The 22,063-nt window shown below is 52.0% G+C and overlaps 1 protein-coding gene across 1 annotated transcript in view; it reads right to left on the bottom strand.

Moving 5' to 3' along the window:
• Positions 1-22,063, bottom strand: part of ETF1 (eukaryotic translation termination factor 1) — a 340,588-nt gene that overhangs the window by 290,752 nt on the left and 27,773 nt on the right. Inside the window, exon 4 of the mRNA XM_078653353.1 lies at positions 9,142-9,281. Within this exon, the coding sequence (XP_078509479.1) occupies positions 9,142-9,281 (140 nt within the window). The remainder of the gene's footprint in view (positions 1-9,141; positions 9,282-22,063) is intronic.

Genomic DNA, 22,063 nt, shown 5'->3' on the forward strand with positions numbered 1-22,063 from the left:
GGTGAGTGAGGGTGAGTGAGGGTGAGGGTGAGTGAGGGTGAGTGAGGGTGAGTGAGGGTGAGGGTGAGTGAGGGTGAGGGTGAGTGAGGGTGAGGGTGAGGGTGAGTGAGGGTGAGGGTGAGTGAGGGTGAGTGAGGGTGAGTGAGGGTGAGGGTGAGTGAGGGTGAGTGAGGGTGGGTGAGGGTGAGTGAGGGTGAGTGAGGGTGAGTGAGGGTGAGTGAGGGTGAGTGAGGGTGAGTGAGGGTGAGGGGTTGAGGGTGAGTGAGGATGAGGGTGAGTGAGGGTGAGTGAGGGTGAGTGAGGGTGAGGGTGGGTGAGAGTGAGGGTGAGTGAGGGTGAGGGTGAGGGTGAGTGAGGGTGTGGGTGAGGGTGGGTGAGGGGTTGAGGGTGAGTGAGGGTGAGGGGTTGAGGGTGAGTGAGGGTGAGGGGTTGAGGGTGAGTGAGGGTGAGGGTGGGTGAGGGGTTGAGGGTGAGTGAGGGTGAGGGGTTGAGGGTGAGTGAGGGTGAGGGGTTGAGGGTGAGTGAGGGTGAGGGGTTGAGGGTGAGTGAGGGTGAGGGGTTGAGGGTGAGGGGTTGAGGGTGGGTGAGTGAGGGTGAGGGGTTGAGGGTGAGGGGTTGAGGGTGAGGGGTTGAGGGTGAGGGGTTGAGGGTGAGGGGTTGAGGGTGAGGGGTTGAGGGTGAGTGAGGGTGAGTGAGGGTGAGGGTTAGGGGTTGAGGGTGAGGGTGAGGGTGAGTGAGGGTGAGGGTAAGGGGTTGAGGGTGAGTGAGGGTGAGTGAGGGTGAGTGAGGGTGAGTGAGGGTGAGGGGTTGAGGGTGAGTGAGGGTGAGTGAGAGTGAGAGTGAGGTGTTGAGGGTGAGGGGTTGAGGGTGAGTGAGGGTGAGGGGTTGAGGGTGAGTGAGGGTGAGGGGTTGAGGGTGAGTGAGGGTGAGTGAGGGTGAGGGGTTGAGGGTGAGTGAGGGTGAGTGAGAGTGAGAGTGAGGTGTTGAGGGTGAGGGGTTGAGGGTGAGTGAGGGTGAGGGGTTGAGGGTGAGTGAGGGTGAGGGGTTGAGGGTGAGGGTGAGTGTGGGTGAGGGTGAGTGAGGGGTTGAGGGTGAGTGAGGGTGAGGGAGGGTGAGGGGTTGAGGGTGAGTGAGGGTAAGGGGTTGAGGGTGGGTGAGGGTGAGGGTGAGTGAGGGTGAGGGGTTGAGGGTGAGTGAGGGTGAGTGAGGGTGAGGGTGAGTGAGGGTGAGTGAGGGTGAGTGAGGGGTTGAGGGTGAGGGGTTGAGGGTGAGTGAGGGTGAGGGGTTGAAGGTGAGTGAGGTTGAGGGTGGGTGAGGGGTTGAGGGTGAGTGAGGGTGAGGGGTTGAGGGTGAGTGAGGGTGAGGGTGAGTGAGGGTGAGTGAGGGTGAGTGAGGGTGAGGGTGAGTGAGGGTGAGGGGTTGAGGGTGAGGGTGAGTGAGGGTGAGGGGTTGAGGGTGAGTGAGGGTGAGGGGTTGAGGGTGAGTGAGGGTGAGGGTGAGGGGTTGAGGGTGAGTGAGGGTAAGGGGTTGAGGGTGGGTGAGGGTGAGGGTGAGTGAGGGTGAGGGGTTGAGGGTGAGTGAGGGTGAGTGAGGGTGAGGGTGAGGGTGAGTGAGGGTGAGTGAGGGTGAGTGAGGGTGAGTGAGGGGTTGAGGGTGAGGGGTTGAGGGTGAGTGAGGGTGAGGGGTTGAAGGTGAGTGAGGTTGAGGGTGGGTGAGGGGTTGAGGGTGAGTGAGGGTGAGGGGTTGAGGGTGAGTGAGGGTGAGGGTGAGTGAGGGTGAGTGAGGGTGAGGGTGAGTGAGGGTGAGTGAGGGTGAGGGGTTGAGGGTGAGGGTGAGTGAGGGTGAGGGGTTGAGGGTGAGTGAGGGTGAGGGGTTGAGGGTGAGTGAGGGTGAGTGAGGGTGAGGGAGTGAGGGTGAGGGAGGGTGAGGGGTTGAGGGTGAGTGAGGGTGAGTGAGGGTGAGTGAGGGTGAGGGTGAGTGAGGGTGGGTGAGGGTGAGTGAGGGTGAGGGTGGGTGAGGGTGAGGGTGGGTGAGGGTGAGTGAGGGTGAGGGTGAGTGAGGGTGAGGGGTTGAGGGTGAGTGAGGGTGAGGGGTTGAGGGTGAGTGAGGGGTTGAGGGTGAGGGTGAGGGGTTGAGGGTGAGGGTGAGGGGTTGAGGGTGAGGGGTTGAGGGTGAGGGGTTGAGGGTGAGGGGTTGAGGGTGAGTGAGGGTGAGTGAGGGTGAGGGGTTGAGGGTGAGTGAGGGTGAGGGGTTGAGGGTACATGCTTTTCACTTTCTTCAAAGGTTGTCCGTGCATCAAGGGTAGTTGACTGAACTATAAGTATAATAATTGTAGTACTCTTCGGTGGCATTGAGCTCACACCCTCGAATGGTCTTCGGTAGTATTGTTTCCTGTAGAATTCTATTTCCTGCTTATAAAGCGCATGTCTCGGTCAGTATCAGCAAAGTGGTATGTGCATGTGAAAGTCGGAGAGTTGGAGGCGGTTAAGGAAATGCAGAACATTCTGCAAAAGTAATGGGAAACCATTTTTATCTTGAAACTGTTTTTAACCGACAGTCTTTTATTCCTAATCATAGATGAGTGGGAGCAATACAGGGACTGGAGCAGCAGCGCCTCAGTTTGGATTGGTGTGGCAGGCAGGAGAAAGTCAGGAGAGGGAGGAGGGGGAACTGCTTGCGAAATGAAATTAAAAGCGGCCGGCCGGGAAATGCTCTCGGTAGCATTCGTTTGAAGTGTGAAGCAGGGGGCGGGAGCAGCCTTTGATGTGCGGATAATTAGGGGAGGAGCAGCCAGGAGATCCAAGCTGGGGAACAGATGGCTGGCGATTTGATGATGTGCACGCGCATTTTAGGTCAATGCGCTTGCGCATTTGACCTAAAAGCCACGGGCACAGCACCAAATCGCCGCAGTTAGGTAAGCTTTGTTTAAAGCCCTATAGTCTCGCTTCTCTCAATGCGCATGCGCATTGATAGGTCACGAGACCTAAAAACGGACAAACAAATAACGCTCCTGGCTTCCGCCTCAGGAGTACTTGCGTGTGCTGGGCCTTCTTGCCTCTCGCAGCACCCTCAGGGTGCTCTCAGGTAATTTTAGATGTGCGAACTCTAAGTCCTCAGGAGCCAGGCTGAGAGGTTGAGGCTCTGGGTGTAGAACTTCTCCTTTTTCCATGGAGAGTAGGTCTCTTCTTTTTGAGAACTTGTGGGGGGGCCCCTGCGCCATCTCCATTATCTGAGAATACCAGGTCTGCCTGGCCCATTGTGGTGCCACCAGGATGAGCGTCATGTTGCTCTTCATGCATTTGTTGAGAACCCTGGGGATCAGTGGTATCGGGGGGGAAAAGCGTAGGCAAATGTTTTTGACCAGCTTATCCATAGGGCATTCCCCTGTGATAGTGCCTCTGGTTGCCTGGATGCAAAGTATTGGCATTTTGCATTCCGGCGTGTTGCAAATAGGTCTATTGTCGGAGTGCCCCACCTCCTGAATAGTCTCTGTTTCTTTAATATTGAGTTCCCACTCGTGGGACGCTGAAGTCTGCCTGCTGAGCCAATCCGCCTCCACATTGTCCTTCCCTGGCAGGTGTATGGCTAGGAGGTCTATTTTGAGTGGTATTGCCCATCTCCAGATTTCCTGTGCCAAGCTTGACGGAGGAAATGATTGAGTTCCCCCCTGTTTGTTTATGTAAAACATCGTTGTGGTGTTGTCGGTTTGTATCAGCACCTTCTGGCTGTACAGGTGTTTCTGAAAGGCCTTGAGGGCTAGCAATACTGTTTTCAGTTCCAGGTAATTGATGTGTCGGACAGCATCTGTAGGGATCCACAGACCCCTCACTTTGAGCCTGTTCATGTGTGCGCCCCATCCCTTCTGGGGTGAGTCTGGTGATGGTCACTGTTGGGTCCAGTGGTGTTAGAGGTTTCCCAACTGTTATCCTTTCCTTGGTCCACCACCTTATTTCTTCCTGCACCCTGTGCGATCCTCCCAACTTCCTGTAGCTTGTGACCATTGCTGTTGCAGCCACTCTTGGAGTGGTCTCATTTGTAGGCGTACATTGGGGACCAGGTGTATGCATGACGCCATCATCCCCAAGATCTTGCTCACAGTCATCACTGTGAGAGCTCGCCCCTTCTGGTAGTGACGTTTCTCCCTCAGTAGGCTGAGTATTCTCTTTTCGCTGGGTAACACCCTGCATTGGACGGTGTCGATTTGAGCTCCCAGGAAGATTTTCACTTGCTCTGGTTCCATGGAGCATTTTCCCCAGTGTATGGAGAATGCCAGGCTTGCTAGCGTTCTTGTGACCTGTTCTGCATGATCTTTGCATGTCCTGTAAGAGCTTGCCTTTACGAGCCAGTCGTCGAGGTAGGGGTACACGTGTATCCCCTTCCTTCGCAGATGTGCGGCCACTGCCGTGAGGCATTTGGTAAACACCCTTGGTGCGGACTTTAGACCGAAAGCCAGGGTTGTGAATTGGTAGTGATCCTTGTTCATTGTGAATCTTAGCATGTGCTTGTGCTGCCTGTTCATGGGGATGTGCAGGTACGCATCTTTGAGGTCTATGGTGGACAAGAAGTCCCCGGCCTTTATCTGCGGGATGACCTCTTGTAGGGACGTCATCTTGAATTTTTGAGTCTTTACGTATTTGTTTAGGAACCGTAGGTCCAGGATGGGCCTTAGGCTTTCGTCCACTTTTGGCACCAGGAAGTAGTTTGAGTACACTCCCTTGTTCCGTTCTTTGAATGGAACCCGTTCGATGGCCGCTTTGAGGAGGAGTTCTTGAGCTTCCTCTTGGAGTAATCGCAGCTCTCTTCCCGAGTGCTCTCTTTTCTTTGGTTTCCTGTTTGGTGGTCTCTTTTCCAACTCTATGCAATATCCGAACTGCATGATATGGAGTATCCATTGGTCTGTGGTTATTTTTCTCCACTCCTGGAGAAAAAATCTTAGCCTGTCTCCTACTGGAGTTACATGTTCCCTTGTGTCTTGTCCGTGTAGCCCTCTCCTCTTTTTTCTTCCGTGCTCTTCCCTCGGAGGGCTCGAGTGGGTGGGCACCTTTTTCCGTGGGCAGTCACTTAGAGGGGGGTTGTTCACCGCCTCTCCTTCTCTGGCCCGTCCGTTTCCTCTTGATCAAAAGGACTGGCCCCTGTTCTGATTGATCCAGTTTTGCCTCTGCTGGCCCTGGTGACCTTGGTTGTCACTGTTGCCCCTGGTGGAATGCTTGGTGAGATTGCCCTTGCTGGTTTCCACCCCTGCCGTTTGGCCTCCGTGTAGGAGTGCCCCTTCTCATCCCTCTGAATTGCAGGGCCCCCATGGACCTTGCCGTATCATTGTCCTTCAATTGGGTGAGCTTCTCATTAAGTGGGGCTCCGAACAGTGTTTCACCGTTGAAGGGTGTGTTCAGGATGTTGTTCTGAACCTCGGCCTTGAAACCTGAGATCCTGAGCCAGGCTTGCCTTCTCTCTGTGATGCCTATAGCCATCAGTCTGCTGAATGTTTCAGCCCCACCCAAGGCTGTCTTCAGGCACGAGTTAGCAATGTTTTTCCCCTCTTCCACAAGGTGTGATGCCCTCTCACGGTATTGTTCCGGGAGGTGCTTGAGCAACTGGCCCATTTCATCCCAATGCTGGTATTGGTGTCTATTCAGGAGGGCGTTGGAGTTCGCCATCCGCCAGTGCGTTGTGGCGTTCCTCTCTATTTTCCTGCCAGTTAGATCCATCCTCCTGCTTTCCTCGTCAGGTGGAGGTCCAGATGTTGTTGAGACGGTTGCCCTTTTCCTGGCCATTGCAGCGATTATTGAATCTGCTGTGACGGATCCCTTGATGTAAGCTGGGTCTTGGGAGGAGAATTTGTATTTCTTCTCCGTCCTCGGTGTTACTGATCTGCATGTAGCCGGGTCCTTGAAGGCTTCCTTCCCCTGGTCTGTGATACTCCAACATGGGCAAGAATTGGCTTCTTGTCTGCTTGAGGAGCAATGTTTCCAGCAGGAAATCTGCCTTTGGCTTCTCCTCTTCCAGCGCAACTCCATAAGCTGCTGCAGCCTTCCTGACCACCTCATTGTATGCCCCAATGTCATCCGGTGGCGAAGGCCTCGAGGGGTAGGTCTCCACAGCCTCCTCCGGGTTTACGGCCTCGATGTCCTGCCATTCCTGGTCTTGGGCCATCAAGGAACCTCAGCCGTAGCTTGACTGCTGCTCCCCGTAATCCCCTTCTGTGTAATAGAGGTCTTCTTACTCTTCGTGCTCCGAGGGCTCCGGAGTTTTCGGCGGCTCTTCGACGTCGAACTCCTCCTGCTCCTGCACCTCAGCGACGGCCGTTGCCGGCTTCGATGGGATCCTGTAACTTTTCATCTTCTCATCGAAGTCCTTCTTTCTTTGAAAGAGGTTCTCTATTTCGGCCTCGAGCCTTCTTTTCTTTCTCTGCATCTCAGCGGCCTGCTCGTCATTGAGCGTTTCGGCTGCTCTTTTCGACTGCGTCGTCGAAGCTTTCTTCGGCTCCTTTTCCTTCGAAGTCGAATACCCTTTTTCGGGGGCTTGCTTAGACGACCTTTGCTTTTCGCTGGTCTTCGGCCTCCGGGAGTCCTTCTCGGAGGATCCGCTGGGCTCTTTTTCGGAGGATGCAGCTTCGGTCATCGAAGTTTTCGGCGCCGGTGCTCCTTTCGAGGCCCCGGGGTCTGACTTTCGAGAGTCTGCCTCTGGCTTGCGAGGCCCTGTGGGGGTTTTCGGGGTCATAGACTCTCCTACCTTGTCAGGCGTTTTCTTATCGGTCTCTGCGACCGAAGTCATCTGGACCATCGGCGATGTTGTCCTCGTCGTCGGTGGAGAGGCCCAGTTCGTAAAGCGTCGGGGCCTGGCCTTTGCCTTGCATCGTGTAGTGAGCTATCCTCTGCTTCTCTCGAACTCTGAGTGTCTTCGGTTTGAAGACGGAGCAGGCGTTGCAGTCTCTGCTCTCGTGGTCGATCGGCAAGCAGAGGTTGCAGACCGGGTGCTGGTCCTTCTGCGCGAACTTGTGGTGGCAGTTTTTGCAGAATTTAAAGGGTGTCTTGTACATCCCTGCGCTCAAGGGGGCCCCTGTGTGCGCATTCCTCCAAGGACGTCGAAGATCTCGAGGTTCTTTCCTTTCTTCGTCATCTCTTCTCTGATGGTCCTCTTCTCCCAATGTTCTCAGGTTTTTACAGTCTAAGAATTGCTGTATTTCCTCCTTTTCTCCTCCAAAACTTCTGGAGCGCCGATCCAGACCCAACGGCGGAAAAAATAATCTGAAGATGGCGCCCAAGGGTGGTAGCTTCCGCCGGAAGCACGCCGACGTCACCGAAGGTACACCAAATGGTGGGACGTCGACGCCCACCTGGGCTACGACAAAAAAAAAAAAACAGACTACGATTCCGGACCCAACCACCAGATTGCGAATATGCACAGCATAGTGAATCCAGGAAGATTCACGCTGCAAAAGGTTTATTTCTGTCAGAAATGCGTTCTTTATTTGATCCTAGCCCTGCCTGTGGCAAGAAGGCTAGATCAGACACACACCCTGTGTCCCCTCTGTCTCCGTGATTCTCACTCTTCAACCAACTGTCATCATTGTACATAGTTGTCGAGGGACCATCAAACACAGAAAAAGAATTCGACTTTATGACCTCTCTGAAATAGGTAGGTCTTCAATGAGGCAGCAGAAAAAGAGAACTCTGTCGACGGCGAGAGGCAAAGTCCCGACCTGTTCTCCATCGACGTCGAGATCGACGTCGAAGCTGCCAAAGACAAAGAAATCGGCATCAGAGACTACGGTGATGCCGGAGCACCATTCTTCTAAGAAATCGACAACCATATCAACAAAGGTACCGAGCCCTCCGTCGTCAACCAGGCGACGATCGACATCAAGGGACAAGTCTCCATCGACGTTGGCTAGGCGATTGACACACATCACTCCGTCGTCGCCACGTCAACGGCAATTGACGTCGAGGCACAGGTCTCAGTCAAGATCATTCCAAAGATCTTTGCCGTCGAGGCGCAAGACTCAGTCATCAACGTCAAGGCAGAAGTCTGTCGAGGTTAGTACACAGATCTTCGACGTCGGAAATCTCCGCTGGCGGCAGTATACCGCCAGTCGACGTCGAGACACCTGTCTTCAGAACAAAGGCAGCTGATGTCGAAACACGGTTCTCCGTCGGCGTCGAGTAGACATTCAACGTCAAGAGGTCGGTCGACTGCAAGATTGAGTCCTCTGTCCAAGTGGAGAAGGTCAACGTCGAGGCAGGTGTCTGCCACTGAGACGACAGTCGACATCTAGAAGGCAATCTGTGCAGAGGCGAGACACCAGTCCAAAGAGGTCTCGCGTCTAGTAAGCCTGTCCACGTCACTGATGTCGAGAACAGGTTCTCCCAGCTCTCGCAGAGGTTCAACATCAAGATCTCCGGAGGTCGTGGTCTCGGTATCGAGGGGACACCAAAATTCTCCAACCAGGCCTGCACAAGAAAGGGAGTACTCCCCTCCACCTCCACATTTTCCTGAGGGGTGAGAAGGGCAAAGATCGCCTTCCATTCATCTTTCGCCAAGATGGAACAGACCCGTACATCACTGGTCCACAACTCCAGCTACAAGGGCACAGCAGTACTTGAGCCCCCTTCACATGTCTGTTGGCTCAACTGGTAGAGGCGGTGGATAGAGAACGTACTCCCTCAAGTGCGGCTGCGATCTCTGGCTCATGATGAATTCACCATGCAACCCCACCTGAGGGGCGGAGTTGGCAGAGGTGGGCACACCTCTCTTCCCCACTTGTCTTTCCCACCGATTCTCCCGCCCAAGGTGGGGGTCAGAACCAGTGGGGACCAGTTGCTGAAAGCAGCAAGTGGCCTGGGGAAGCTTACAAAGGCGGCAAGCTTTTGAAGCTTCCAGTGTTGAGGAATATAATTTATGAGACTGCAACAATGAATTTTGGCTTGTAATGCAAACACCCAGACAGTGAAGAGGGTAAATGTCCTTCAGGATCTCAACTGGGGCTCTCAACATTCTCAGACGACCCAGTCCCATAACTGAAATCCAGATATCAAGCTCTGCAAAGCAGCATCCCTCTATCTAACCTCTGTTCAGTTTGTTCGACACCATTCAACAAGTAAATGCGAAAAATATATTTTTAAAATTTCAAGCTGCACCACTTACCTCTGTATGGAATTTATTATCACAAAGATATAATGATGTATTTATAGGTTTGAAAGGTTCAAAGTCGATATTCACTTTCTTTTCTTTTCCTTCTTCTGTTACAATTGTTCCACAGTAGACAACCAGTCCATTTGGAGGAACTACAAAACAAAAAATTTACAATACAGTTTTATTCCCATTTCAGTGAAAGTAGGAAACAGATTTGACAAACACCTCCTTTCAATACTTTATTCAATGTTGAACTATTGCCAGAGCCTTATTTTCAGTATATAGTTTTAGTGGTTATGGTCAATATTTCACAATAAACCTATTACACCAGACAGCAATTTTAACAGAAAACGCAAACAATCAACAAGAACTGGATAAGTGCTCATTGAGAGAGCAGAGAGACCTGGTGGGTTGTGAAGACGATCGTGCATGATGACCCAAAAAAGGTAAACAAAAAAGGTACTCTCAGTTTAGGAGGCAATAAAGCACATGACGTGACCTAGTTCAAAATAGTAAAGCTTATCGTGAGTTTTTCACATGAGGAAAAACAGACGTAGCAAAAAATAAAGCATACATTAGAATGGACACGTAAATCAAGGGAAGTTCATAAGTTACTGTCACGAGGGCTGGAAGTTAACAGCCCTGAGGTGCCTGGAGTGATAAAGGCATGTTGTAGACATCTGGGAGGGGAGTCATGTGCATTATTGCCTCCTAAACTGAGAGTCCCTCGTTAGTAATAAGCATCACCCCTTAGACCTCCTCTGGATCATCTAACTGTGGCGCTACTCCCCCTTGTACCACAAATTAAATCTAACTCATACAAGGGAGTACCAACGCCACCCCTACATCTGCTCCTAACCATTATTCTGTGGCTCTACTCTCAACTATACTATTGTATACACCGGAGTACGAGCGTCTTTCTGGCGTCGTATCTATGGCAACCCACAACTCTGTACCCGCGAGGCTTCCGTAGTAAACACCTGAGCTTCGGCGTGATGTCATTACGCCAGGCCGGCCACGCCCATAACATCCTCGATGGCGGCCGCCTTATCCCCGGCCCCGTTTTCATTCAGATTACGGGCGCGTGGAGGGACCCCATAGGTACTCTGCCTTGTTAGACCTGCGAAATTGTAAGTAGAGACCCTCCGCACCTCGAGTCAACTTGAATCCCTATGCCTCGTGACTCGAGTTTTCTCGAGTGCCTTTAATCCCCTGATCGGGCACTCCGCATTATTTTAAGCATTTTTTTACGCCTTATCTTACAGAATATGTTTTCAAATACAGGCCTACCCTCCCTTATCCCGTGCTGCCCAATGACCCTTCATTTGGAGTAAGCCTTTCTACTTTGTGTTTGATGTTGTGTTTGTCTGGTATTGTTATATGTTGAATCAAGAGACAATTATCACACTGCTATGCCCTTCCCCTAGAATGACGCGAATGTTGCATAGTCACGCACCTATAGATTTGGGATGCGTTTGAATGACTAATTAATCTTAGATCACTACCACAAAGCACACTACGATTGATAGGTGTGTTAGGTAGACATTGTTTTCTGCGCCAATAATTAATTACGATATTTTTTGAGCTGCACTGTGCACCCCAGGAATAATGCACTATAATAATTCGTAAAAACTCAGTATGGGATGATTTATGAAACACAAAGACAGGAGACTCCGTCACTTCACTACGTTGCAGGCTTGTAACGAGTTTTATTGTGATTATTACTTTTCTCTCCACAGGTCTTTTAAGGATAACCACCACCGGGTTATACCTTTATTTGTTTTTTCTGCCTGGTACCACGAATTTTGTTACCTAGGCACAAAGGAATGTTGGCACGGCAGGGTGTTAGTGTACCCTGACCACCCATTTCTTTGATTTGGTCCTGAAGAAAAACCGCTAATTCCCATTACGGTTTGAAACATGTAGACCCACCACTATTCTCCAGATACATTTGGTCATAAATATACCTATTATTGTATCGACACCCATATTTTATTATTGTCCAGTAGTCTTAAGAATAAAGTTTTTTCCAATAAGTCATACCAGGACAATTTTTAACTCACCTACTTTTTTCTTTTTCACACCCATCACTCACATACCAGCTCCACTGTAGTTCAGGTGTTGTAGCACACCTTGATGGCACTCGGCCATCGAGGTGGCCCCGATGATGAAGCATGTCACCTACCAGGTCGGTGAGTGAGGGGTTATTAATAACCAAAGAAGGACTTTTCTTCTTTCTGATATCGAATCATCCCGCCGGAATCGCTCTTTGAGCACCTTTTCTGGTGGTACTCCTTATTTTGTTAATTAAGATACTCCACAAAAATAACAGCTCACCAAATCACCTTCAACCACAATCACAATCTCCACCACCTACATGTGCAGCCTATTCAAAATGCCTTCTTAGCCTACTGGACGACTAACGCAATACAGAACAGCTACACTATTGCTATACTCAGAGCTAATACCAGCACTAAGGACACTTGCTACAAGCCCAGAAAATAGTGCTACTTTATTTTTTAGCAGAGTGAGCAGCATCACCAAAGCACTTTTTCTACACTGCCGCTAATAAATGCTCGATCACTCTTTAAAAACAAGCATTGAAAATGCAATAAGTCTCGCCTTTGAGTAAGTTAGTCATTTGCTTAGCTAATGGTATTGTTTAGCAAAGCAAATGGCTTTAACTTAATAAAAGGCGAGGCCTATTGCATTTTCAATGGTTGTTTTACGCTTTAAGCCATAGTGAAATAAAGTCCTTTACACAGATTCACACAACGTCAGTCAACTGCAGAAGTTTGGATTAGGATGCATGATGGCAAGTAAAACAAGTTTTAAAAAAAAAACACTGGGAGGGGGGAGGAGAAACACGAGACGGCCTGCGGCCGTCAAAGTGAAAGTGAAAGTACGGCCGGCATTGCTGTGGGGAGGGGGGAGGAGAAATGCGACACGCCTGGATATAGTGTGAAGCAGCAGGGGCCTTTGAAGTGAAGCTTCACTTCAAAGGTGTGGGAGGAGTGCGGCTCGGCTGTGCCAGAGCGCACGCTGGGGGATGCTTGTGGGGCGGAGCGGGAAGAGCTGCTGGGGAACAGATGGCTGGCGATTTGATGCTGTGCACGCGCATTTTAGGTCAATGCGCATTGACCTAAAAGCACACGGGCACAGCATCAAATCGCCAGTTAGTTAAAGTCTGTTTAAGCCCCTATAGTCTTGCTCCGCTCAATGCGCATGCGCATTGACAGGTCGCGTGACCTAACAAGCATCAGATCTACAACCTTTTCACTGACCCACAACCTGACATACTCTTAAGAACTGAATCATGGTTGCGAGATGATATGGATCTAGTCTTGCATGAAGCTGGTCCTCTAGGCTATTACATCACACAAAATTGTACAGGCAAAAGGTGGCGGCCTAGCTGTTGTGTTCAAGAAAACATTAAATATAGCTAAAGCAAACTACTTCTCCCTACAAGGTTGCGAGGCGCTCTTCATCAGATAAAATCCTACACCATCTGCCTGCTGTAACTTCCTGCTCCTTTACAGACCTCCAACTAGCAATGCAACATTAACAGACGCTTCTAGACAGTTTACCTGATAAAACTACACTCCAGCCTATGCATTCTGGCTGTGCATAACATTTGGTTTGACAAACTCAATATGCCCCATCCGAAAACAATCAATGGCCTAGACGCACTGAACCAACATCAGATCGTCCACAAAACACACACATCCATTGCTGGACACATTTTTGAAAATATAAAACTAGTTACCTTTCAAACGATTACTCCAGTCACGTATTCAGACCACCATTTGCTTGCTTTCCAACATAAACAAGCATTTGCAATGCAATAGGTCTCGCATTTGCGAGAGTTTGAGCTATTTGTATTGTAAATGATATTGCCTTTTATTTATGTTTTGGTTATTGAAACATCTTAAAAGCCATTGTCATTTACAATGCCAATAGGTCAAAACTTGCGTAAATGCGAGACCTAGGGGTGTGGCCAAGATGGCGGAGTGAGTAGTCGCATCTGACGCGAGCTCCTCTGAACCTGGGCCCTGGGACCGTCATCCAGCACCGATCTCCCCCCGAGCTGCTGTGATTCGGCAGCCAGAGGTAGAGGGATCCCAGGGACGCCGCCCGATGCGAGGGCGAGCCCTGTAGCCGCCGGGATCAGTGCTGCAGGCGCGACTGAGAGGGACGGCGGCCCGGAACGAGGGCCTGTAGCGGAGTCGGGAGCAGCCTCATGGAGGTGGTGTGGCCCGGAGGTGCCCGAATCGGCGTGACCTGCCTTGCGGCGGAGGGGGGGTAAAGGGACCTGACACACTCCTGAGGGGGTCAACTGTGAACTTTGTCGTTGCTACCCGAGTGGTGCCACGGGACGCGCCGGCGGCGGCCGGCCTCCTAGACCCTGGTGCCACGTCGGGGGTTGCTTCCGGCTCGGCGGCCCCTCCGGGTGGTGCTCGGACCCTCCGCTGCTGGATTCGACCCTGGCTGCGGAATTGGCGCATTGAGGAGACGGGGCCTCGGGCGGCCTGACGCTGCCTAGGCCTGCCTGGCGGTCACGTCCGCGGAAGGAGTGGCGGTGTGAGTGCACGAAGCGGGGTGGGCTGCCCCTCTACACGACTGCTGTTAGATGTGGAGGTAGGCTGCCTGACTCGAGCCTAAGTCACTAGCTGTCTGCCGGTCTGTGACCCCTAAGGACTTGAGGGTCTGCCTAGATATTCAGCACAGGTGGGCCTCTGGTAGTCGACCAGGCCAGGACGAAGCCAACGCAGAGGGCGGGGCTCTCGAGGGCCCAGAAGGCTACTGGGCAGTCGGGAGGGACAGTGTGGCCCAGCCCAGCACCGAGTGTATAGAGCAGGTGGCGCTATCTGGCCTGGGAGTGGAGGTGGACGGAGCGCGGTGCACGTGGCTGGGGGGCGCACGACCCGGAGAGCGGCGACAGCTTGCCTGCAGCACCCAGGGGGCGAGAAGAGCGACTGTGCCGGACGGGCAGCATCATAGACGGCCCCGGGAGTACGCTATTGCACGCAGGATGGCCAACAATAAAGGGACCAAGAAGGGGGACAGAACCTTGCCTGAAATGTTGAACAGAAGCACTGCGAAGCAAGATCGAGGGCAACATTCCTCGAGCCCACCGGGTGGCTCTCAGGGAGCGCATGGAGGGGAACCCCCGGTCACCAGATCTTTCCTGGAATCCCTCTTCAGCTCCCTAAGGGAGGACTTTCAGACACTGAAACAAGAAGTGGCTGGAGAAGTGCGGGAGGTACGAAGAGAAGTTGACTGTCTGGGTGAGAGGGTGGCCACGATGGAGGAGGCCGGGCATGCCCGGGACGAGGAGATCTCACAGCTGCAGCAGGAAGTGGTACGGCTACGGGACCAGCAAATTGATCTTCAATCACATGCCGAGGACCTTGAGAACCGGTCCCAGAGAAACATTCGAGTCCGGGGAGTTCCTTCCGGAGCGGAGGAGGAAGACGTGGCTGGTTACTTGAGAGACTTGTTCAGAGAGGTCCTGGGGGAGCCGGCTGACTTCCCCGTTCGAATAGATAGGGCGCATAGAGTTGGCCTGCGGCACCGTTCTTCTGCACCTCCTCCGGATATCCTAGCATTCCTGCCGGACTACCCTCTGAAGGAGAGGATCCTCCGAGAGGCGCGATTGAAACCCTCTTTGGATTTTCGGGGTCACCGGGTGGCCCTCTTCCAGGACCTGTCGGCGATCACGCTACAGAAACGCCAGGCCTTTAAGATCGCAACTGACTTTCTGCGGGAGCATGACACTCGATATTCATGGGACCATCCCTTCCGCATCATCTTCCGCTGGAACGGGACCTTGCATCAGTTACGCTCTCTCCAGGACACCTGTGGAGTACTGGGAATCACCGCGACGGACGAGGAGGCCCCGACTCCGAATCGCTGGCGTGTCACCAGGGATGGCTGGCAGGGTGGTCCCTGGTCGCCGCTCCTCAGCCTCCTCCGCGCGACCGGATTCACCCACTGTTCGAGCTGAGATGGACAGCGCGGTGCGAGGAGTGGCCAGGGACACGGCGACCGGAGAGGTTGCACTGACTGCTTAAGAAGAACTCTGGGGGGGTGATCGCCATCGCTTCCACAGTAATGCAGGTTTGAGGGTCCTGGGGGAGGGGGGGCGGGTTGATGCGTAGTGGCTGGACGTCCACTTTTGTACTTTTCTACAGACTTGTCCGTTGAGGACCGGACTAGGACAACAGGATCTTGGGGACAGTTGGGGAACCAGGGAGGGGGGGTCAGGGTTGTTGGGGTGGTTTGGGCCGCGGGTTGGGGGCGGTTGGGGTGTTGAGACAGGGGGAAGGGATCCGGGAGTTGGGATGGGGGGGAAGAGGGTCGTCCAGTGCACAGTACGATTGTTGGGGGTTCGGGGAGTGGTCACACAACTTAGTTTGCCTACGTCAGGTAGCTACATGTACACATGCATTTCCTTTTTTGCCGTGCTGCTTCTGGTGCCACTGTGGCGCGTTTGCGCCCCGCCTTTTGCGGGCAGGTTCCTCTTGCTTACTGCCTTCTTTTCTTTCTATGTCCCCTAACACTTTTAAGGTCGTTACCCTGAACGTCAGGGGTCTGAACAACCCTGTCAAACAGCGGGCGGTGCTCTCCCTCCTTGAGAATACACACGCTGACATATGCCTCCTTCAGGAGACGCACCTGCTGCCGCGAGACACACATAGACTGCGCTCCCGTAAGTTCCCGTCACAGTTCTTCTCATCTAGCACCACTAAGACAGCGGGGGTGGCAATACTGGTAGCCAGTCACTTTAAAGGGGAGATCCTCCACAAGCTTGCGGAACAGAGGGGTAGACTGTTAGCATATCGGTTTCAAATTGGGGGTCTTATGTTTACAATCGGATCCCTGTACAGCCCCAATGAACGACAGGAACGTTTCCTGCGAGCAGCGGTAGAAGATATCACTGCCTCGCAAGACAGACACGTCATTATCGGAGGGGACTTTAATATGGTCTTTGATTCGGCTATGGACAGGTCGGCTCAGCGCTACCCGCAGGTCGGGGAGTTCTCGGCCGACGGTAAGGAGTGGCTGGCGGAGGTGGGTCTCCTTGACCTCTGGCAGCACTTGCACCCAGCAGACAGCGACTATTCGTATTACTCCCACGCGCACAAGACGTACGCGAGGCTGGATCACTTGCTGGTCACGTCTCCGGTGCAGGCACTGGTCTCGGGATCGGACATAGGAGTGCTGTCCCTTTCGGATCACGCTCCGGTTGATGCCACGTTGAGTCTGCCCCCGGCGGCTCTCCCCCCCCGGACGTGGCGCTTGCGGGACACCCTGCTGCACAGGAAGGTGGTGGTGGATCGTATTGAGGGCGCTAACCGGGAATACCTGACGCACAATGACAACACTGACACCGCCCGGGCTACACAGTGGGCGGCTCTAAAGGCGGTCCTGAGGGGGGAATTCCTAGCAATCTCCTCGGCCGAAAATAAGGAGAGACAGGCTAAGAGGGAGGAACTCACCGATAAGGTCCGCGAGCTTTAACAGATCCATCGCAGGACGGGGGCCCCTAGAATATGGCGGCGGCTCAACGGGGCAAGGAAGGCCCTAGCTGCTCTTGACTTGGACCGGGCGGAGTACGCCGCACTCCGGCTGCGCCACACCTTTTACACAGGGGGTGACCGCGGTGGCAAGTTGCTGGCCAACAGACTTCAAGTGGCGCGCCAGAGTCAGCTGGTAAAGGAGATCTCTAGCCCCACGGGGACCACGGAGACAGAGGACGCCCACATCGCGGCCGTCTTCCGCGGGTTTTATGAGGAGCTCTACACTGGGGAGCCGCTGGATGAGCCGGCCGTAGCCGCATATCTGGACTCGGTCGCCTTACCCTCACTGGACCCCCTGCAGGCGGAACACCTGGACAGGGATGTCAGGATAGAAGGGGTGGTCTCTGCCATCGCTAGGCTTAAACATGGCAAAGCGTCAGGCCCGGATGGGTATACCGCGCTCTTCTACAAAACGTTTTGCACGTCGCTGGCCCCTATTCTTACCCGTCTTTTCAACTCGTTTGCCACACCCGGGGCTATTCCGCCTGATCTTTTGCGGGCTTCCATCACAGTGATCCCCAAACCCGGGAAAGACCCGAAGCACTGTGGATCATACAGGCCGATATCTCTTCTGAATGTCGATCTAAAATTGTATACGGGGATCCTGGCCGCTCGTTTGGCCCCGCACTTATCCGGTCTTGTAGATCTTGACCAGGCCGGTTTTGTCCCGGGGAGGCAGACAGTTGACAACACAAAAGGGATCGTCCACCTGCTTGAGAAAGCCTCCCGGATCCCGGGGGAACGAATGATGTTAGCGGTGGACGCGGAGAAGGCGTTCGACCGAGTGCACTGGCCTTACCTGGAGCAGGTGAAGGCGGGCATTGGGGACAAATTCCGCTCTATGATCTTCAACTGCTACAGACGTCCGACTGCGGTGGTTCGGGTGAATGGGTATGCCTCTCGAGATTTTAATATCGAAAGGGGCACTAGGCAGGGATGTCCACTCTCACCCCTGCTCTTTGCTCTTTATATGGAGCCGTTCGCCCAACGGATACGGAACAATCCGGCGGTGACCGGTGTGCTGATGGGAGGTTTTACACACGCTATAAGCCTCTACGCTGACGATGTCATCCTGTCGCTTGACGGGCCCCGGACAGCCCTACCGGCCTGCGTCGAGGAGCTGGCCTCCTTTGGCGCGGTCGCGGGGTTTAAGCTGAATATGGGGAAGTCGGTGGCTCTGGATGTCTCCCATGACCCCTCCACTAGGACATACCTGCAGGGCCGATTCCCCATGATTTGGTCGTCAGCGGCAATACTCTATCTGGGGATCCAGATAGCACCCACCTTGCCGGCCATGGTGTCGGCCAATTACACGGCACTAGGTGCTAAAATCAAGGAGGAATTGGGCCGTTGGAACCGCGGCACCCTTTCCTGGTTAGGCAGGATAGCCGCGGTTAAAATGACTATTCTCCCGCAGGTGCTATATTTGTTTCGGGCCCTGCCGCTCCAGCCGCCTGTTGGGTGGATCCCACAGCTGCAAGCGGACGTGTCGCGCTTTATTTGGCAGGGGAAAAAACCCAGAATGCGTAGAACCCTCTCATTATTGGCCCCTGAGGCAGGAGGGTTGGGGATACCTGACTTCCGTAGGTATTTCCGGGCGGCGCAGTTGCGTTATCTAGTGGAATGAAGTAGGTGGGAGTCCGATAAGCACTGGCTCTTCCAGGACCAGGCGGTGGCGGGGCGGCCCCTGCGGGAGGTCTCGTCCCTGCGCCGGACTCATCGACCCAAAAATGTGTACGCCTCCTTCGTTACGAGGGTGCCACTACGGGTTTGGGATGCCACTGCCACCACGTGTGGCCTCAACCCTTTCCCGTCGCCGCTCACGCCGTTGGTGGACAACCCAGACTTTACCCCAGGTATGGAACGGGGAGAATTTGCACATTGGAGACAAGCAGGATGTCGAGCCTTGTGCCATATGTACGACAAGGAGGGAGTGATCCCCTTCGTGCTGTTCCGCCAGGAGTTTTCGCTTCCTGAGACTGAGAGGCACCGCTATATGCAGGCCCGCCACTGGGCTCTTCAGCCACAGGTGAGGGAGACTGCAGACAGGCGCTTTCTACCGTATGAACAGTGGCTGCTTACGCGCACCTCAGACTCAAAATTGATTACAGATCTCTATAAGTTACTACAACCGCCGTCCACACACTTCTATAACCCGTGGAGAGAGAGGTGGGAAAGGGAGTTGGGGAGGACACTGAGCCCTAAGGAATGGGAGAACATATCCTATAGAGCGCGGCATTCGGCGTACCATATGGGCCTTACTGACACACTGACCATGGTTTCCACCTATTGGTACTACACGCCAGAATGGGTGCACGAATTTGACCGTAGCAAGGGGGACACATGTTGGAGAGGGTGTGGGTACCGAGGTACACTTACACACATTCTATGGGATTGCCCCCTCCTGGACGCGTACTGGAAGGAAGTGCTAGATGATATTGATACACATTTTGGCATTGAACTGCCGCGCTTCCCCGCTTACACCTTACTAGGGCTCCCGAATGGACTCATGTATCCCCTCAGATCCCGTAGAGGCAGGCAGATTGCCATCGCGCTGGGCTCAGCAGTTCAAAATATCCTGATACATTGGCATACTGCCACGATACCCTCTGTCACGGGCTGGCTCCATAGATTGTGGCACGTGCTGGGCATGGAGAAGTTGTCGCTGACGGTGGCAGGGGATATAACGCAATTTTCAGAACTTTGGCAGCCATTTCATTCCCTGTTGCTGACGGAATTTAAAGAGATTACCTGTCCCAAATACCTCCGCCTCATGCGGCTCATGAGCCCCGCCGCACAAGCCCCGTGACTTGGTGGGGGAGACACTTCCCCAGCAGGCGGTGACCTTGATGTCAGCCATGCATGATGTTGGTGCACTGGACGTAGAGGGAGGGGGGGGGGGGGAGGGGGAAGGGGGGGGGGTCCAGGAGTTGGGTTGTTGGGATCCGGGGGGGGGGGGGGGGGGGGAGTTTGAATGGAAATGTTACCTCATACTGTGACATGGCAATTCAGGTATAGCCGAGGGGGACTGATACAAATACATTGCACCTAACCGTTCCAGCTGGAATTGGGGTTTTCCCCGCCTGAACAGAATGTCCCATGTTGATGCTAATTGGTCTTTGTATGAGGTGTTGAATAAAATACTTTAAACCTAAATGCGAGACCTATTGCATTGCAAATGCTTGTTTGATCGGTTGTGGGTATTGTAGCACGCCTCCTTTTCGCATACATCTTTGCATGTGCTCATGCAATCATAAATTGCTGTATCTTGAGAATAGTCCGGATCTGGAGAAGGCAATTGAGTAACATAGATGCTTTCTGCTTTGCAACCTGATAGTCTAGAGCTGACGGAGACATATAGTTAATTTCTGCTTCACAGCAATATGATTTTTTTGAATTCCGAACTATTTTTTTTTTCATGCCAAGAACAACAAAACAGAAAAAGGAAAGTGTATAAAAAATTTGCGATAATAAAACGGGAGTTGCATCCCAGTATATGCTACGATCTATAGATCAGGAGTGCAACTTCTGGTAGAAAACACTTTTCTTTCATGCGTGTAAATGAAATGTTATTATACTCGGTAATAATAATACGTTATTCATAGCACTTCGGAATTGCAGACATGCAGCCTAAAGTGCTTTACAATACCACTATATACAAAACAAGTTCATATTATAACTGCAGAGAGTGCATTTATCACTTGTTAACGTCCTCGAAATTGTGAATTTCACTTCCGAGTTCCGCATGAAGCTGAAGCCCTGGCTCTTCGTGCAAGCACATAGGGGACCTCACACCTACACACCTCTCCAAGCGCCTGGATACCCTCGCGGGTGATTAGAGCGCTATACAAATCAACATAACATTACATACCTTGTATTATAAAAGGCATCCAGAAGAGCTTACAATGCCATAATCAAAGAGTAATTTCAGCTGCAAAATGACTTGTGACATCACAGCATATTATGCATTTTTGCCCTTCGTTCTATCAGCCAAACGAAAATGATTGTACGTGTATTTTAATGGCGGCGTGAGGCTGTAGGAATCAAAAGCTGTAAATACCTGTAATGGCTTTCAGGAGATTAGCTCTGGCTGTGAGCATCATGTCTGCAGGAAGTGTGTGTGTGTTCACAGTTTAACACACAGTAGCCTGTCGCCAGTTGTCTCCTCAGCCATAGCTGCCAAGGTTTCAGATTGCCATGTGTGACATTTTCATAATGTAAGTGTAATTATGAGTGACAATTCAACGACTGTGAGTGACACTTTATCGCAAGCAAAATCAAGCCATGAAGACCAGAGAAACATATAATTATCAGAAATTACACCTATTTGAGCAACGATAAACACTAAGGGGATCTTAAAATTGCTGTAAAGCACCAGAAATAACGAAAATGGCCTTGTAACCTGATTGGACAGTAGTCACTGACACTCCGTATCGGGCAAGCATCAGTAGAGGGTTGTTTTTATTCGTCCAATTAGTAATCTACAGCCGTAAAATTCCAAAAGCAAAAAGTACTTGCAAAATGTAACTAGCACCTACGTCTGGAACGAGAGGAGAATAGCCATGGTTGTGGACTGAGGGGCAGAGTTTTAAAACACACACTTCAGAATACCATGAAAGGAAGAAAAAAATAATAAACATAAGTCAACTGCCAACGTAATTTCGGGTAAGACAGTTGAGCTCAAGTGGCAATGCACACAAACATAGACACCATGTTGGAACGGAAATGTTTGTAGTTTTGTTCTGTTATAATTAACCTAAACCAAATGTTGAAGCGCCTTCCATAATAGAATCAGCACTTAAATGTAGCAGTTATTCTTTGAAGTAGCGTTCGGGTGCAATGCAAAACATGAATCCACATTCTTAGAAAACTTCGAGTTTCCTTTCAGTGTTTCACTTTGTATAGTTTCTAATGTTGCGGTTAAGGGGAACCAGAACCACCCCCAAGAGTCTGACATCTCAAGATGTGCTTTCGGTGTCCATAATAATCTTTTCACTCATTAAGCAAAACAATGTAGAGAACTGCACACATATTTGTGCGTGCCCACACTACTAATGTGTGAATTGTGTTTGTTTTTAGGTTAACAATATACCGCTTCTAGGTCAAAATTTGGTTAGTAAACAAAAAGCACCCTATAGTAACGTGTTTAGTTTAAAAGGTTTCATTGTTTTTTCTTAAACATGCTTTACTGGTGCCCCCTATTAGATCGGAGAAAGTCAGACAGAGATTAAGCCCTGCGGCCGAGCCCGCCTGCATTTACTGTTAGAATTACAATGATCCGTCACTGACAGACTGCAGATTTAAACCGGCAGGAGGCTCACTGGGAAGGATGATGAGAGTGAGCAGCCCTG

The sequence above is a fragment of the Lissotriton helveticus genome, chromosome 7, assembly GCF_964261635.1.
Source record: "Lissotriton helveticus chromosome 7, aLisHel1.1, whole genome shotgun sequence".
NCBI lineage: Eukaryota > Metazoa > Chordata > Amphibia > Caudata > Salamandridae > Lissotriton > Lissotriton helveticus.